General features: G+C 50.1%; 2 protein-coding genes across 5 annotated transcripts; both read right to left on the reverse strand.

Annotated features, from left to right (window-relative positions):
• Positions 1-390: 390 nt before the first annotated feature.
• SCAMP3 (secretory carrier membrane protein 3) lies at positions 391-4,793 on the reverse strand. The gene is made up of 9 exons (XM_055402371.2): positions 4,513-4,793; positions 4,100-4,177; positions 3,349-3,471; positions 3,144-3,264; positions 2,540-2,668; positions 1,940-2,099; positions 1,733-1,834; positions 1,125-1,242; positions 391-845 (listed from the first exon to the last, which is right to left on the reverse strand). The coding sequence occupies exons 1-9, from the start codon at positions 4,576-4,578 to the stop codon at positions 699-701; spliced, it is 1,044 nt and encodes a 347-aa protein (XP_055258346.1). The 5' UTR covers positions 4,579-4,793; the 3' UTR covers positions 391-698.
• Positions 4,794-5,251: 458 nt separating this feature from the next.
• CLK2 (CDC like kinase 2) lies at positions 5,252-14,141 on the reverse strand. 4 transcript variants are annotated; one of them, XM_055402370.2, is made up of 13 exons: positions 13,886-14,141; positions 12,103-12,272; positions 11,113-11,338; positions 10,355-10,439; positions 9,935-10,001; positions 9,650-9,766; positions 8,694-8,860; positions 7,710-7,804; positions 6,983-7,112; positions 6,799-6,881; positions 6,560-6,639; positions 6,290-6,380; positions 5,252-5,787 (listed from the first exon to the last, which is right to left on the reverse strand). In XM_055402370.2, the coding sequence occupies exons 2-13, from the start codon at positions 12,270-12,272 to the stop codon at positions 5,602-5,604; spliced, it is 1,497 nt and encodes a 498-aa protein (XP_055258345.2). In that variant the 5' UTR covers positions 13,886-14,141; the 3' UTR covers positions 5,252-5,601. The 4 variants fall into 4 exon arrangements, with proteins under 4 accessions (XP_055258345.2, XP_055258344.2, XP_055258343.2 ...); XM_055402369.2 differs by having other exon boundaries at positions 10,355-10,442; positions 13,886-14,140; XM_055402368.2 differs by having other exon boundaries at positions 11,113-11,341; positions 13,886-14,137.
• Positions 14,142-15,532: the final 1,391 nt, after the last annotated feature.

The following is a 15,532-nucleotide window of genomic DNA, read 5'->3' on the forward strand; positions in this document are numbered from 1 at the left end:
GTAGCCGCTGGTCTGGCGAGGAGCTCCGGCCCCGCAGGGCCCAAGCTAAAGCTTTCGGCGCCTATTTGGGCCCCGCCCAGCCTCTCATGCCCCTCGGCGGCTGCGTTCCCAGCAGAGGTAGCGGCTCTTTCTTAAGGGAAAAAGTCATTAAAGGAGCGGGGTGGAGAGCTGAGTTCCCTGGCAGCTCCGCTATTCCACGCCCAACCGTGGACTTCCCTCCCACTTCCTGAGCCAGCCAGTGGGCTCTGCTGTCCCGTCGCCACAGCTCTCCGTTTACACTAAGGCCAGGTCCGACCTTCCCTCCAGAGTCCACAATTCAGCTTCCACTCCAGTCGCCTCCACTTTATCTTCTATAAGACCTAGTTCCCATTAAAAATCCAAAAACGGGGATTTGAGTTCCAGTTCCACTTTCTTTTTATTTAAATAACCGAAGCAACAGCCTTGGCACAGCAGAGGGAAGCGGGTCGGGGTGTGTAGTTGTGGCAGCAGTGTGGCCTGATTGAGGGGTGGGAGGGAAGCAGTGACTGGGTCACGCTGGGCTCCCCACACCCTTAAGTCAGGTTCAGCAGTCATGGCTGTATGACTGGGGGTACTATAGGGGAGACATCAAACAGTGATGTCTCAAAGTCCCAGAGACCTCAGGGATGGGGGCTAGTCACCTCCCTCAAGTGTCAGGGCCAGGGCATCCCAGTTAGGGGTCACGGGGCCCGGAAGGCATTTTCTGCAGCCCCAGCGGCTGCATTGGCAGCTGCGGTTCGCACCGCAGGGTTGGAGAAGACACCAGCTGCAAACTCTTGCTGGGCCTTCTGAAAGCTGGCACCTGTGCGGCGATACAAAGAGTGGATCTGCAAGTAGAAAGCACAGATTTTACAGCATGCTCCAGCCACTGTTAATCCCACTCCAATCTAACAGCATCACCACCACTCACCAGCCTGGAGCTCTAGCTTTTCCTTCTTGGCTCCCTACCAACACACATGCACCCCTACCCCTACAACCCCCCGCCCAGGCCCATTAGCTGAGAATCCTTCCATCTGCCTGGCCCTCCCCAGTTGCTCCTGAATGTTCCAGCCATGTCCCCAGGGACACGTGATAGCACTCTCCAGGCCCCACCGACAGCCCCTCACCCGCTTCAGCATAACAATTCCCAGCACAGCGATGCCGGTGAAGAACAGAGCAACCAGCAGCATGAGCACAGCTACAGCTGTGTTGACCTTCAGCACCACCAGGGCGGAGATCCAGCCACTGCAAGGGGGAGAAAATGCATGAAGCGGGGAGAACTGCTCACAGTTAGGTCCCATCCTTCCCGCTTCTCCACCAGTCATGTCTTCAAACCAGGGCCTGTTTCCCTGTGGGTCTGGAAACTGGCCATGCACTACAGTCCCAAACTAGATTAATCTCAGCTTCTGAACCATCCTAGCTCTCCAAGCTCTTCCAGACATCCTCACTCCAAACAGACCTTTCTGTTGAGGATGCTTCCTCTTCAACATTACACATGCCTCCTCCAGGAAGGCTCCTCAGACTGAGCATGTCCAGCCATCTTTCCCTTAATCTATGTCTGTTGACAGTACTGTCTGAGCTCTCTGTCATGGAGGCTGTACTGTACCCCTATTAAATCAGCATCTCCCAAGGGTTAAAACCACAGTCCCTTTTTCTGAACAACTCCAGTGCCCAATGCCGACCTGACTGAAAGGACGGGGAGGGAGGAGTGAGCGTGAGCGGCAGCCGCACAGACCTGAACCCCCAACCTGGGATGCCGATGGCCTGGAGGACAAACAGGACATCCTGGACGAAGAAAATGAAGAAGAAGACGAAGAAACTGAATGAGCTGTCACTCCTGCAAAGAGAGAGAACGGGACGTGTAGGCGAAGAAGCAGGGCTGTAGGAGCAGAGAGGGCCCTCCAAGCCCCTCCCTGCCATCATCCCCACTGCCCCTTCTTACCGGAAAGCCTTGTACATGGGGCGATACCAGCAGACGAAGGAGCAGGGAGTGAACAGGAGGATCCAGAGGATAGAGAGCCCAAAGCCTGAGCCATTGCTGGTCTCCACACAGAAGCTGGCCAGGCAGGCAAGAAAATTCAAGAGAAGAGCCAGAGTGCTGCCTAAGGGTCAGACGGACAGGATGATGTGTCAGTGGGAGCTCCTTCTCCAAGAAACCCGCCCCACAACCCTCCCCGAATGCGGCAGAGCAAGGAAAGGAAGGCAGCTTCCACCTTCACGGGATCCTCAACAGGGGAGGCAGAACCAGCAACTCTCAACCATGTGTCATCCCGTTTACAAAGACTTTTAAAAGGATCCAGAATACATTTATGCATATGGACAAGGAGAAGGGGGAGACAGCAAGAACGTACATTTGCTAGAAGACTGGAGAATAAGTCCTGAGTACTGTATAAGGAGTAATCCAGGGAAAATGCCGGAGAAATGAGCCTTCAATGATACTTCATTCAAAGTATCTAGCTCTGGGCCAGTGAGCTCCAGGAAAAGGAATGATGTACAACTTACTACCTATACTTTTCCTTCAAAAAGGTTTCTGACTACTCACACATCCAGAGGTAGTACATGGTGGATACTGTCTTCTGAAATTCTTGGGGAATCTCCATGGAGATGTCCTGGAAAAAGCAGGGCTGAACTGGGCAAAAAGAAGGTAGAGGGGGCCAATTGTTCTGTCGAGCTGTAAGGCACAAAAAGAGCAGGAGGGTCCCACAAGTGAGACAGAGACCAACAAATCCCTCCCCCTTCCTTTTACCCCTGGATTCTCTATTTCCAGTTCAAGAGTTCAAGAAGACAAGGGCAAATAGGAAAAATTACATTAGTAGTGTTTATTATGACTTTTGTTTACTATGGCTTACAACTTCTAACCATTATGCCCAGGATTTGGGCATCTATATAACTATATAGTTATCTATATAACGTTGTTTAACCTCACAACAATCCTGTTAAACAGGTACAAACACTGTTCTCATTTTACAAGTAAGGAAACTGAGGCACTCAAGATTAAGTAACTTACCTAGGAGTTCATCCTTAATAAGCCACTGCACCCAAATTCAAACTCTGCAATTTGGCTCCAGAGCCCATGCTCTGAGCTCCTTTTTTGTGACTTCAAAGCTGTCAGATGCCCTCCGCAACCATATCAAGGATCCACTTACTAGCTGTGCTGCCCAGGGCAGCATGCTGGAGTTCTCGTTCCCTTCGGTCCAACTCCTCTGCCTTTCGGTTGAGCTCCTCCTGTTTCTTTAGCAGCTCAGCTGTGGCTGCTGCAGTTGAAGCCTGCCCAGTAAGAGCAGATGGAGATGTGAGTCCTGAACCACAGGGATGCCCCCTCCCCATACTCCTACCTATACATCCCCCTACCTGGGTGCTGTAGGAGCCATAGTTCTTGGGTTCTGTGGGGCTGAGTTTTCTTGAGGACTGCAAGGGTGGAGCTGAGGGTGGAGGTATCGGAACAGGGGCAGGAGGCTCATAGCTTGGTGGTGGCTGTTGAGTTTGGAAAAGACCTTAAGCATCATCTAGTCCCCCGTAACACAGGAGACTAGAGTCTAGAATACCTTTAGACCTAAAACTCATTACCTAAAGTGGCAGCCCTTCCCCCAGTTATTAGAAAGCTAGTTATTGTGTTTATAGCATAGAACTAACAACTTGCAGCTACCCTCACATCAAATTCCAAGATTCAAAGCACTCATCTACCACATCAACCTCCTTAAACGTTTAAAAAACGTTTACATTTTCCTATTCCAGTGAGACAACGAGGTCCAGTCTTCATCACTTGTTTTCTAATTGTGTACCTAAGCATACTTTGTTGTCTCAACTCCAACCAAGCCCATCCCTTTTCATCTTTAAAAAAGCCTCCCCAGACAGGGTCTTCATCAGGCCCTGATAGAATCCCGGTAATCCCAAGATTGACATATAGAGCTCAAACTGACAGATCTCTGGCCTTGATATCTTTAGATGGGTTAGGCACCCCATGGCAAACTGGCCTCTTCCAGGGAGCCAAGATCACCGTGCTTCTTGCTTCGCGTGCAGAAAAGTCCCCTCGACCTCAACACAGTGGGCTTGTTGGCATACCCTACCCTTCCCGGCCTTCCTGTGCTCTCCAGAATCTCACCTCCCGGGTCTCAAAAGGGTTGTAGACGTCAAGAGTAGCATAGTGCGTGCTAGGTCGATGCTGGATCACAGCTGGGTCCTGTGGGCAGAGAGCTGCGGCTCAGTTGGCACCTGGTGCCTCTGCGGGAACTCAAAGGGGCCTCTTCTCAATTGCTGTGGCTCCAAGAACTGCAGCTTGGGGCCACGCTGTTGTCCCAATATATCTGCCCCCAACCTTTCACCCCACACTACCAGTACCAGCTCCTTAAGGGGCAGGGCCCGCCCCCCAAGGATGCTCACTGGTTTGGAGTCGTCGTCACACCCACGTGGCGGCCCTTCCTCGGATCAAATGTCACGAACAGGAATACAAGTTAGCCCGACCCTCAAGAACCGAGAAACCACCCCAGCCGCCTAAAGGAGGCCGGCGCAAGTCACCTGAAAGGGGTTGTCAAGCTCGCCGAGCTCGGCGAAGGGGTTTCCACCGTCTCTGCTTTGAGCCATGTTTGCAACTTCGGCTTGGGCCGCCCCCTGCCCTCCACGCCCCTGCCGCGGCAGTGGCGGCGGCCGCGGCTCTCAGAGCTCCCTCCGCTCCGCTCTTCTCGATCCGCCCCGCTTCCCTGTGCACGGATTGGCTGTACCGACCGGAAGAGTCACAAGGATCCCCGCAGCAGCAGCGAGTTACGCCTGCGTCTCGGATAAAGGAAAAGAAGGAAGTGCCCCACGTGACGCCTCTAACTCGGTCTCAGTAGCCAAGTACCGCCCCTTGCCCACGTGACTTCCTTCAATTAACGAACTACACTTCCCAGTAAGCTTCACGTTAGAATCCCGATCCGTCCTGCCTTCGAAACAGAAGTATGATGGGAGTCCTCCGACCGGTGGTGGCGGTATCCCAGAAGCCCAGTTCAGGAAGTTTTTTATCTGGACTTCTGACCCTACCCTGGGGCCCAGCGTAACAGCTATACTAACCGAACCTCTTTCCCAAACCTCATGATTCCAGATCAAATAAGTGCTAACTTTATAACCCTTTCTTACGGTCAAATGTTACCCACCCATCGCTCAGATAAACTGGTAGCCTGAGGTTAATTTTGAAGAGTACGATGGGACTCCCTTCGTTGCCAATCTAATCATCCCCACCACCCCAGCATCTCCAAACCTCAAACTCCAGGGATGGGGGTCGGGTGAAGCACATCATTTTATTTCACAAAGACTGTACAAAATTCCTTATAAAACATTAGGTATAGATGCCTTCTGGTTACCTCATTCTGCCCAGATCCAACTCAGCTGTTGAAGGGGCAGGTGAGGGTGGGAAGAGTGTGAGATGGAATAGCATTATGTACAAGGCAGGGGTTGAAGCGGTGGTACAAGTTATTTCATATTTACACTATTTCACATATTCACAGGTACATAAGGAGCCAGGAGGAAGGAGTGAGCTCCGGCTCTGTTCTCTTGTATAAAAAAGCACCAGTGTCCTGGACTGGACACCCACTGCTGTTAAGAGACACAGGGGCGTCCAGGGACAGATCGTCACCGACTGATATCTCGACTGGAGTCCCACAACTTGGCGTTAGGTGGCTCAGCCCGAAGGCGGGCGAAGAAAGGGTGTTGAAGGGCTTCGCCCAAGGTCAGCCGCTTAGCAGGTTCATACTCTAGCATGCTTTCAATCAGATCGAAGAGCTGGTGGTGTTCTTCTGCCTCTGAGGTCAAATACCGCTGGTGGTGGAGGGCAGGAAAAAGGTGAGGCATGATGCCTTATAAGCCCTGCCTTCTTCAAGGCCCTAGCTTTCAATCCTGAAGGACCAAGGCTCTGCTCGTGACCATATGATGCTACTTGAGTAGGACCACACCAGGGCCATTTCTGATGTTACAGCTCAACCTGCCTTCCCACTTGCACAATTATCCCTTCATACTCTCTCAAAGTTCTACTTATTTTTATCCTTGACAACTTCATGAATCTTCTTTAGCTCAATAAAATGTAAGCTCTTCAAAGGTAGTTTATTTTCTCTGGTTGGCTCAAGAAATAAATGGCTGTCTAACCTCATTCCTTCAATAAAAACCACTCCCTTTCTCTCCTACCAACAAAAGATGTCTTCTTTCAGTTTTCCTCCCCTTGTTTCCTAACTCTTTGCTTGTGAAAGGCATTCCAGGGGCAAAACACCTTAGGAAGGAAGGGACCTCTGGGTGATGGGCACTATTCACTCCCAGTCCGGCTCACCCGAAGTGGTTTGCAGTTTTCTCGAACGTAGCGCCCAGCTGATGTGTTCTCATCCCAATCCAGGCGACCCCGATAAAAATATTTCTGCTTCCTAGAGGGGAAGGGGGAGGAATCAGGAGGTTCCTCTTGTTATGGGATTAATTTCCCTTATTCTCCCATCTGAGAGTAGCTGAGGGGAAGGCAGGTGTTGAAGAAAAAAGAAAATGTGATAGAGACCAATTTTGTGGAGAGAAAAGGAGACGGGTTACATTCCTCCCACTCCAGGTTCACCTTGTCTTTCGGATCATCCGGGAAGGAATAGGACCCAAGATCCTCTCCATCATGGCTAGATGCTCTCTGTTATCATGGGTCTAGGAAACAAAGACAGAACTGAGCAAGGGACTGAGAAGGGATGCTGGGGTCTAGCTGCTAGGAAGCTAAGCAATGTGGAGGAGTGAGCAGGCAGTTTCTCAGCAGAGAAGGAAATCAGAAGAATGCCTAGTGGTCTCATAAGACACCCAACCACTTACTTGGAAGAGGGTGAAGCCAACATAGTATTCGAAGATGATACAGCCTATACTCCACACATCACAAGGCTGAGACCAGCCCAACTCTAGGTAGGGATGGGAAGGAAAGGCATTATGAGGCTCAGGGGCCCCCCTCACCACCACACCACCTCACACACTTGGACAATCCTGTCCTTCCCCCTCTTACCAAGAATGACCTCTGGCGCTCGATAGTGGCGGGTGGAAACAATGGTGCTATGGTGCTCATGGTCAAACGTGGCACTGCCAAAGTCCACCACCCGCACAGCAGTGCTCTTCACACTGCGCTCATCGCGCTTCTACGAGGCAAAGCAGGAAAAACATGAACCCCTGCACCGAGACTGAGAGAAAAACAGACCAAGATTCTACTGCTATCCTCTAAAGTGCTTCTGAGCCTTAAAAAACCAGCTCTGACCTCCGGCCTGCTCCTACACATCTTCTGCTTTTACAGCCTCCCCCATAGCCAGCACAGTTCTTTAGGAACGGGGGAGAAAGAGGAGTTAGGAGTAACTGTAGAATAGCATGCATCTGAAGAGTACACCTAAGTGACTGGTATACAGTTTTTTGATAATATATAGCAGATAGCAAAGTGAGGAATAGCTTCCTTAGCTGAGATCCCTATGATCTCGTTAGTCAACAGAGCTGAGCTTTCCTTACAGAAAAGAGAAGAAACCAAACCAAGAACCTTGTAAGCATTTTCACTGTAAAGGAAAGTTAACTGAAGTTCTGCTTCCAAATTCTCTTCGAATCTAAATCTTAAATCTCTCCCTTTCCGTCTATTTTGGTATTCCGTTTTTTTCAGAGCCAGAGCACAAAATGTGGGAGAGGGCTAAGAGAAAGGCAAAGTGGCAATGGCCACCTGCGCTCACTGGCTAGGGGCAGCCTGTCCACCTTACCTTCTCTAGGTTGTAGGTGAGCTCGTAGTCCGAATTCACAAACAGAATATTTTCAGGCTTGAGGTCCGTATGTGTCAGCTTGTTATCATGGAGGACTGCAGAGGAGAAGGCCAGGTCAGGGTTGGTCCAGGTGGCCAGAACTAACTACTAGCAGCTGACCCCAAGCTTGGTCACCTAGCTCAAAGCTGGTGAGGAGGCAGGTCCAGAAGCACTTGGCTGCTTTCTGCTCTACTTCCAAATGAAACGCCTAGTCTAACAAGCTCTACACTTGCTAACGTAAGTTATATATATATTTCTCAACCAGCGTATAAAGATGGTTTGCTATGGTTTTTTCCTTCCCTTGGTCACGTCTCATGATATGCAGGGATCTTACTTCCCTAACCAAGGGTTGAACCCTGCAACAGAGCGTGGAGTCTTAACCAGTGGACTATCACAGAAGTCCCTATGAGTTGTATTTTTGTGCTTTAACATGTGTCTATCTGACTCCTGTGAATTTAATTCTGTGAAACTGTATTATTCTGATGACTGATGAGGAAGTACATACAAGTCTGAATTCTCAACCTAGCACCTTGGCTACACTGCTCCCTGCTCCCACCTGGCTTGCTGAGAGCAGAGAGCATCTCAGCTCAGACAAATGTAAACCTCTAGCTTGAGGAATCTTTCTGTCTCCTTGGGCTTAGAGCCTGACTTACTTTCCCAAAAAAGGGGGGTGAAGGAAAAAGAGGTAATTAAGAGCTCTGACTTCAAATGCTTTCTCTTCTAGCTCCTGCTAGGTTGAACGTGGAGGAGAAGCAATCAGTGATGGTGAGGACAACAGTGAAGCAGTTAAGTCAGAAGAGGAAGACAGGCCAACACGACAGTGAACAGAGAACTGCAGATTATCGAGTGGGCTGTTTAGGGGCCTCACCAGTGCACAGCTGAGACAGAAGAGGTCCAATGGAGGAAGGGGCTGCCCCAGAGTCCACCCCGGCCCACCCCACTCACATTTGACGGCCTGGCACAGCTGGAAGGCCATGTGGCGCACTTGGTGGATGGGGTAGGGCAGGTAGTTGTTGTCTTTGAGGAAATCGAAGGTGCTAAGGCCCAGAAGCTCAAAGGAGATACACATGTGGCCATGGTAGTCAAACCAGTCAAACATCTGGACACAGAGGCTGGGAAGAGAGACGGGAAGGGGGATGTCTGATGAGCTCCCATCTGTCCACAACCCCTCCAACAAAGAAGGACTGCTGCTGCTGACTGCACATACTTGGATAAAAACATGCCAGCTGTTGTCACCAAGAAAATTCAGTTCAACTACAGAATAGCCTTTTTGGCAGACCCAGGAAGAGAAGTACTACTTGCCAAATTTCAAGCTATTTTCCTGCAACATTTCAAATAGTTAGATAGGAGCTGCTGAGTGCCAGGTTCCAGTGTGGATCCTGAATTGTCAAACTGCCACTCCGTTAACATGACCCCAGCTCCCGCTCTTGAAATTGACTCACCATCAGCCATCACTGGGCCCATGTTTATTGTCTTTCAGTAATACTCTTAAATTTTACGTTTTGATTACGCAATGTGTGTGAACAGAAAAACTATACATAAACACCTGCAACTTCATTAGCGTAGTTCTAGTTCTATTAAAAGCTCAAGTACTTTTTTGATGAAAAATGTTGATTCTCGGTCTCAGGGCCATTTCCAGGGCACATTCCTACAAAGGTCATCCTGAGTTGGAGCTCAACTGCAGAGCAAGCTAACTGCCCCCAAAACAAGGGGATTGGATTACAGAACGTCACAGGCCTTCGCTTCCTTCCTTTCAGTAGCAGTAATGTTCTCCACTCTACCATGATGAACAAAAGATGAGCCAGTCTCCAATTCCCCTGCCTGTCTAGTCCATGTTGGGAAGGTTTTCCCATCTTGAGGTGGAGCCTCTCAGACGCCCCACATACTCCAGCACCGCTTACTTCTTGTTGTCAGGGTCCTTCTCATTGATTTTCTCCAGCACATTGATTTCAAGTCGAGCTGCTTCCTTGTACTTTTCCACATTTTTAATGATCTTCAGGGCAACCCGAGCCCCACCCCTACAGGATGGCAGGAAAGGTTTTCGCTGGAATCTCAAGACTATCTCAGAATGAACAGGGCTGCCTGGGGATCCTATCTTTGGCTCATTAACCAAAAAAAGCCCCAGATAACCCTCACTACCTCTTTATGGCTAGCAGGTGTGGAGTCTGGAGCTGGCTGACATTTACCTGCGATGGTCAACACACTGTACAACTCGGCCAAAGGTCCCCTCTCCCAAGGTGCTTACAATTTCATCTGAAATGAAAAAAAACAGGGTGGGGGAGAGGGGGGGAGAAAGGGTGGGGAATGAGTTCAGTTTGAAGAAAAAAGGGTACAGCAATCTGGGGTGAGGAGATGAAGGAAGGGGGAACAGATAGAGATGGTCACAGGGGAAGAAAACCCCTGCGTGATTCCCACCACCTTTAACCCAGGGGCCATGAGAGCTGGGAGTGGACAGCAGAGGTCAATTCTCAACAGCAACTCAAACCACCCAGATAAACAACACCACTGAGAAAAGGCAAAAGAGGCTGTGGCTTGGGTTGGCTCAGGATGTTAGGATGGCTATGGGATCATTACAGGCTATAGGATTGTTACGATTTGGCTTGTACATCGCTCTTGCAGCCAGTCCCCGACGTGGTAGATGAGGTGGCCCTCAGCGTCGTCCTCTACACTCTTGGCTCTCCGGCTGCTGTGCTGCTGTCGGGGGGCGGGGGGGGTCGGAGCAAGCCAGGTGTCGGAGCGGGGGCCGGAGGGAGACGGGGTGGGTGGTGGAGGGGTCACCGGTCACAGGCGCCCAGCCAGGGGGGACGGACGATGATGGGGGACAGTGGAAGGGAACACGTCAGATGCAGTAAGGCGGATCGGGGTGAGAAGAGAGAGCGGCGCATAATCCCAAGTCCCCAAACCCAAAATGGGAACAGGGAGAGGCACGGGCAGAGTGGAGAAGTGGTGTCGTTGCCAATGTCACCCACAACCCCATGCTCTACACGGTGCCCTTCCAGGCAGGCACGGGTCTACCCCTGCTCCCACCCAAGCCCACCTGCTGAGGGGGCCAGAGTCCAGGGCTTGGGGGAGAAAGGCTGTTCACAAGCAAGGTCCCCATGAGAAAATGGAGGCCTCTGGGGGGTGGAAGAGCTGCTCCCAAAACAATAAGTCCAGCATGCCAGGGAGGGCATGGGGGTTCACAAATGCTCTGTGCCCATTCACCTCCAAAGCAGATTCAGGGCCCTCCAAGAGTTGGAGAGCTTCCAAGCGAGTAGACAGACTCAGTGCCCACCTCAGCGTTCATGCCCCAGTGTTTCTCACTTACCAGGGTCCCAGAGGGCTGAAGAAGAGTGGGAGAGGAAGGGCGTGGGCTAGCACTCACCGAAGATGAACGGCTGAATGTCCGGCTGCGCCGCCTCCGCCGTCGGTGCTTCCTACGGCTGCTGCGCTGGCTGCGGTAACTGCTATTCTCCCGATGGTACTCGTAGGAATGCCGGTAGTCTGTATCATAGTAGGCTTCGCCCCGATCTCGGCTGTAGTCGTTGCGCCTGTAGCTGCCACAGTATCGCCGGTCATACGCCCTCCGATCGGATGAACGATCGTCATAGCTGCTGTTGGACAACAAACACCCTAATTAGGTGCATCTGTTCAGGTCACAGTCCTTGCCATACCATTTAACAAGGTCCCCCCTCACTGAGGAAAAGGAGTAACACGAGAAAAGTAGTTCTCACACATTCAAGCCACTCTGAGAGGAACAAGAGACAGGGCAGTGAAGTAACTAAGCACAGAGGAGGATCCCCACATCTGCACATCACCATGACCTGTAAAAAGACATCTGCAGGACAACTCCCCCTGAGGGCCTCCTTCTCCCCTCCAGAGATGTAACGGCATGAAGGGCTGTTTCTTTCTCAAGCCATTTCTGACTGACATGCAGCTTTGCTCCACACTATCTTTAACCCATCCCTCCCACTGAACATGCGGCTGACTAATTAAAACCATGGGGATCTAACTCTGTTTTATCTATTAACTGATAAGCCACCTCAAGTTCCTAGTCCTTTGCACTTGCTTTCCCTTTGCTTACAACCCTTCTCTTGTCATTTAGACAAGCTTAGATGCCACATTCTCTGGGAAGTTTTCCTTGATCTATATATCTTGCCCCACTGCAATCAAACCTGTTGGAGGCTTCCTTAGCCCCTTTCAAACATACTTCCTCTATGATAACACTCTTAACACCACAGTGTAAATGGGTTAACTTGTTACCCATTTTGAGCATCACGAAACATTAGCTACTTAGGCTGAAACTGATAAATCTTTGTTGAACAGACAAATAAGTGAGTGGGTCTAATTTGAGCTTTTCTCCCTGAAGCCTCACCTCCGGGAACGGACATGGTAGCTGTCCTCCCGTCGGCGCCGCCGCGTGCGGTCACTGCTGCTTGACCAGGAGCGGCTTCTTCGTCTCTTATGCTTTCGGCTCCGACAGTGCTCATGGTAACTCCCCCGGCTGCCTCTCTCTGAGGAGCGGTACCTTCGAGGATGAGGCATCTGTAAGGAAAGGGAAAGGAGAAATAGTAGGCACAAGATCTGAGTTTTTAGAAATCCCCTCCAAGGACTGGATGCCCCAGAAATTCTGTTTTCTGCTCTTCAATTCTTACTTTTTTAAAAAAAAAAACCACTCACAACTCCTCAGTCTTCCTCTGGGCTTAAAATTTCTCCTTGATAGAGTAGTATACTAACTCTGGCTGAAAACTTTAGGAATCTTCCTCTTACTCAGCTCATTGCTCTCTTCTGATTTTCCTCAAACAAGGTCTCATGAAGACACTCAGGTCTGGGCCACAGCTCATTACAGGTGAGACTGTGCAACTCATGAAGACTGCAACAATTCATCCTTGATGGGCTGGTATCTAGGGTAGATCTGTGGCATTCTGATCTGGCATTCCTCACAACCCAAACAGAATAATGATCTACTACACAATATTATCACAAATGTTTTACAATTACTCAAAGTGTAGATTATCTTCCCAAATAGGCCATCCATGTCCTGAGGGCAGGAATCCAGTTTCCCAGGTTTCCACAAATATAAGTAAGTTTCAGGAATCTGGGTCTGGCCCTTTGAACTATCTTAATCATTTCTCACATCACTGGCCAAATCTCCCATAGATTTAATACACTACATGAGGCTCCAGGCTGCAGTCAGCTTCACATCCAGCCTCCGTTCTTTTGTGCTTACCAAGTACAGAATAACTGATTTTTAATTAAAATCAACACCACTAAACTAATTTGGCCATCTTTCAGTGATTGGATTGAAATGGCATGATGCACAAAGTCTTTTTTTTCCTTCAAGGAAAGAATCAGAGAGAAATCAGTCACAATCAGGGCAGATGAGACTAGGAGGACAGAATGAGACAGATCCAAAGATAGCAAGGATAGAAGTCTCGTTGGGTGGCAGCATTGGGTGGCAGCATTAGGTGCGGAAAAGGCTTAAGAGACTCCAACATCTGGCTCCCATTTTGAGTTACTTCTCAAATTGAGGAGGAGGGTGGCATTAGATTCATTCCTGGCCCAACAGTGCTTAAGACAACCAAGAAGATGCAAGCACACTATTCTTCCAGGTAATCCAACTGTGCTTAGCACAGCCACACAAATGTCATCTTACCACGTACACACTGCCACCAAATTCCCTCACAGGCTTTCCTTCTCCCCATCCCCCAAGTATCTCCAGCCTACAACCTTTCTCAACTTCTTTATCTTTCCCTTTCTCACTTAGAAAATCCAGAACTCACTCCTGAAGTCAAACTCTCTCCATATCCTCCAAGTGACACTACGGTTCTCTGGTCCAACTCTGATATTCTGCTCTTTCTCATCTCTGAAACCACTCTTATTCGCACTCCATCACTCCTTCTACTTTGCTCTCTCCCAACTTCCCTACTGGTCTTCCCAAAATACATCTAAGGCAGGTCGACCTTGCACCTTATCTTCCTACACTGCACCTCTGCCACTTTCCAGGTTTCAGACCCTAGAAATGGGAGCTGATTAGGAGAACCCCTCTCCTAATCTCGCCCGGGCCCCTTGCCCCCAATCCAATCTTCTCTCCGCCCGCCCCACGGTCGCCGCCATCTTTCCGCGCGGCCCCGCGGCCCGCCAGCCCGCGCGCTCACCGTTCTGGCGGCGAGGCCCGTGCGCTTGTCCCACAGGAAGTCCGTGATGGCGGCGGCACTGCGGCCGGAGTCCCGGCACCCCCGCGGCGACGAAGTGCGGCTCCACCCCCCCAACCCGAGACCCTGGGACCTCCCGCCTAGTTCCCGGGCTCCGCTCCAGTCCCTCCCGCCCCGGCTCCGTCCCCGCCCCCAGGATTCGCTTGGCGCCGCTCGCACCGCCCCCGCCCGGGGCCCGATCCCAGCTCGGTCTCCGGCTCCGGCCTCTCCGATCCGCCGCAGCCACCGCGAGCGAGCACGTACGCACGGACGCACGTCCTGCGTCGCTTCCCAGCTATCCCTGGGCTCCGCCCCCCCCCAGGACCGCGCACGCCTGCGCGTCCTCGCGTAGCTCGCTGCCGTCGGCCTGTCAGAGCAGAGGAGCTGCTGGGGGCGGAAGTTCATGGGGCGGGGAGAGAGTCACCGGGGATTACCGGGCAGAGCTGCCCCACCTAGTGTCCTTCCGTAGCTTTCCTTAATCTTTTACCTATTTCTTGAGACTTCTGTGTCTTGTTTTGTTAGGTTTGAAGGTTGAAAAGAAGGACTTGTCGTTTACGGGATGTCGCCGCTCTGCTAACCTTTTGAGGCTTGTGATGCGGTGTGATTCTCCAGGATAGCCTCTAAATATTCAGTTCTTAAAAAACAGTTCGGCAACCTAACCACAGTAAAGAGGGCTCCCACCTTTCCTCTTGAACAAAAGCTATGCACTTTTGGGAGAGGGGCGGGGCATCGCCTTGGAGGTAAGGTTTGAAAAATGGAGTGATGGAGATTCACGTGCCAAAGAAGGGAACATTTGAGAACTTTATGTTACGTACTTACGCATAATATATGAGAAGTGTAAATTTACTGAATTAATAAAAAGGAAAAAGAAGGAGGCGTTGAGAAAAACTAGGTGAGTTAAAGACGCTATAGAAGGAATTGAGTAATAATAAGGCAAATGAAAAAAAATAACCTGGGGATTACTATATTCAAGTAAAGAAATATCAGAGGGGAGCCAGGATGGAAGATAATCAGATGGAGCTTACATCAGTTGGCCAGAAATAGTTTAGAAAAAGTTCCTAAAATAGACGAGGAAGGATAATGAAGAGGTGAGGAGGAAGTGTAGTTTACTTCCTCTTCCATGAACACTTTCCTTTATTCAACAACCATTTGCTAACTGTCCACTTTGTGTTCAGCATTGTGTCAGGTGTAAGGCTACTGTTCTTCAGAGCTCCATAGTCTAATGAAAGAGAAAGACCTCTTCAATAATGTAATGGCAGCCTTGTGACAAGAGCTGTTATGAACAGTGTTGCCCTGGTCACTGTAGCAAAGCTAGGGTCACTAGACCCTCGCTTGAGAAAAAAAGAGTTACAAATGCGTATCTAGGTTTCCTAGAGGAGATGACATCTGAACCAACTGTTGAAAAGTGAATTGGCAGAGAAAATACTTACAAAGTTCTAGAGACAAAGCAGAACAAAGCATTTAAACAGAATTGGAGTCCTGGCTTTCAACAGAGGAACTATCAGAAGAAAGGTTGTTAAAACTAGGTCCAGATTTTACAGGGCTTTGTATGTTATTCTAAGGAGTTTAACTGTAATCCCATAGAAGATGGGGAAGTTTGAAGGACATTAA

Source organism: Moschus berezovskii, chromosome 4, assembly GCF_049115385.1.
Source record: "Moschus berezovskii isolate FMDL1 chromosome 4, NW_MosBer_1.0, whole genome shotgun sequence".
Lineage (NCBI taxonomy): Eukaryota > Metazoa > Chordata > Mammalia > Artiodactyla > Moschidae > Moschus > Moschus berezovskii.

Coding starts and splice junctions, on each gene's coding strand:
- SCAMP3 (XM_055402371.2), bottom strand. CDS start 4,578: ATGGCTCAAAGCAGAGACGGTGGAAACCCCTTCGCCGAGCTCGGCGAG. Junction 2,669..3,143: donor TGCCCTGGGCAGCACAGCTA/GTAAGTGGATCC, acceptor TGTGCCTTACAG/CTCGACAGAACAATTGGCCC. Junction 1,835..1,939: donor CCCATGTACAAGGCTTTCCG/GTAAGAAGGGGC, acceptor CTCTCTTTGCAG/GAGTGACAGCTCATTCAGTT.
- CLK2 (XM_055402367.2), bottom strand. CDS start 12,272: ATGCCTCATCCTCGAAGGTACCGCTCCTCAGAGAGAGGCAGCCGGGGG. Junction 10,002..10,354: donor GGACTGGCTGCAAGAGCGAT/GTACAAGCCAAA, acceptor TTTTCATTTCAG/ATGAAATTGTAAGCACCTTG. Junction 8,861..9,649: donor AAGGACCCTGACAACAAGAA/GTAAGCGGTGCT, acceptor CTCTCTTCCCAG/CCTCTGTGTCCAGATGTTTG.